Below are 2,048 nucleotides of genomic sequence, written 5' to 3'. Positions count from 1 at the left end.
CAGACCCAAACTGCAACAAGTTCAAGGCATTGTAAGTGCATCACAATTGTTGTCACACTCATATGATGCCACGTTGGACGTTTTTTTTTTACCCAGGCTGATACCAACTAGTGGTGGAATTGATTTTGTGGCCTTAAAATAGCATCAGAATAGCAGCGCCCTATGGTGCTTCTCAGTGCAAACAAGGTAATACTGTAATAGCATAAAGATTATTATATAAAATRTCTTCATYGCTAAAACACAGACTGAATAAAAAAGAAGAGCACAAGTATCTTTCCTTGTTAGAACAGAAGTGACAAATGTGTGTTTTACCATCACAACTGTTTTTGTACAGTTTCTGCCATGTGGCCAGAATTCTGTAAGTGTTGCATCTGGTGTAATAGAGTTTGCCATTTCTCTTTCAGCACTTTAAGCTGCTGGTGGAGGAGTTGCATGTTAAAGGTGAAGCAAAAATAAAGAATGCCATGAAGGAGTCTTTTAAGATCCTAAATGAGGTTTGTTTATTTTTGGCTTGATGGGTTGGAGGTCATTCAGAAAAGAATGCCTTGAATCTGGGAAGGAGTTTTACTGATCATCATCTTTTTTTTGCCATCTGTATGTTTGTCTACAGGCAAGGATGAATGGTCAGGGCAGCATGTGTAATCAGGCCATCATGCTAATCACAGACGGAGCCATGGAGGACTTTGAGTCTGTCTTTGAAGAATTTAACTGGCCAGAGCGCAGGGTGAGGAATAGGAAGGAATTCAATAATGTTCTTACCAATATGATTTTAGCCTCARGGTTTCCATCTTCCCCTAGACACTAATGTTCATTAGCCTGGCAAAAGACAGCCTCTTGTTCTACTCTTTACTGGACCTTTGGCTATTGAGAAACTATTGCATGCTGGAGGCGTGAACTCTGTTGAAGTTTTAAACGGCTGAATCAGATTTTACCCAGTCACTAATGTTTGGCTATGACCTATGTATTGCACCAACTTGATCATGATGGAAGCTATGCTATGAAGCTTACCGGAAATTTATGAAAATTGAAGTGCTGTAAACAATCCTCTCACCCCCCACTGTGAGACATTTTTGCATCATCATCTAAAATATCTTAAAGACTCTTGCTCTGACTTTAATTGCTCATTATTTGGTAGCGTGGTCAACACAGACTGAATTACGTCATTCACTTACTCTGCTGCCCCTGCCAAACTAGGCTGACTACATTTCTAAAACATAATTGTCTGCACATCTTCCCAGTTTTGAGGTCAGGATCATTCCATAAACCTGATGGTCGTCTCCTGTTTTGATATGTGCATGGAATCAGTGTCACCACTGTCTAAGTTCATCCAGTTCATCCACATTAATATTAAATCAGATCCAGTAAAAGGTAATTTCAAGGGTCAGGCATGTCAGGCTCTATATTTGCCCTTGACTTTTCCCTCTGTATGGTGTTTTTTTAATGCTGRGCTCAAGCTCTGTTTCAGCATGGTGTCTGAAATTACTCATGTTTTACCTTTTCAGAACATCAGTGAATGGATTTTCAGATTTCTATTTGTAAAAAAAAAAAGTTAGGTGATGTATTTTCTTTCCTACTTTACAATTATTCACAACTTTATGTTGATATGTTGATATAAAATGCATCCAACTTCAAGTTAACAATGTGCAAAATAGGAAAATATTTATTGTATGTTCATAAAGTTCTACGTTTGTGACAATAAAAGGCTCACTGATGGTTTCTAACTCGTCCAACAGAGCATAAACATTGTTTGCATTTACAAAAGATCACTGACCTGGATTTTTATGGATGAGGTGTTTTCCCTAAACCCTCTCATCTGGCTTCTCTCAATACTGAACTGTACTTTTTATGTGTGCATGATTCTTTCTACATCAAAGTTGAAAACATCTTCAGCACAACATATGATAATTTGTCAACATTGTATATAACATACCTTTCCATTAACATGATTCTCTGTTTAGGTTCGAGTGTTCACCTACCTGATTGGTAGAGAGATGACATTTGCTCAAGCAACCAAGTGGATCGCTTGCAACAACAAGGGTCAGTCCAGT

At 38.2% G+C, this 2,048-nt stretch overlaps 1 protein-coding gene across 1 annotated transcript in view; it reads left to right on the top strand.

Moving 5' to 3' along the window:
• The window catches only part of LOC103465652 (voltage-dependent calcium channel subunit alpha-2/delta-4-like), a 60,050-nt gene that overhangs the window by 26,171 nt on the left and 31,831 nt on the right, over positions 1 to 2,048 (top strand). The window contains 3 exon segments of the mRNA XM_017305137.1: positions 405 to 494; positions 611 to 724; positions 1,959 to 2,037. Coding sequence (XP_017160626.1) covers positions 405 to 494; positions 611 to 724; positions 1,959 to 2,037 — 283 coding nt within the window.

Source organism: Poecilia reticulata, linkage group LG6 (assembly GCF_000633615.1).
Source record: "Poecilia reticulata strain Guanapo linkage group LG6, Guppy_female_1.0+MT, whole genome shotgun sequence".
Lineage (NCBI taxonomy): Eukaryota > Metazoa > Chordata > Actinopteri > Cyprinodontiformes > Poeciliidae > Poecilia > Poecilia reticulata.
The sequence above is the reverse complement of the archived record's forward strand: the minus strand, read 5'-3'. Positions and strand labels throughout refer to the sequence as shown.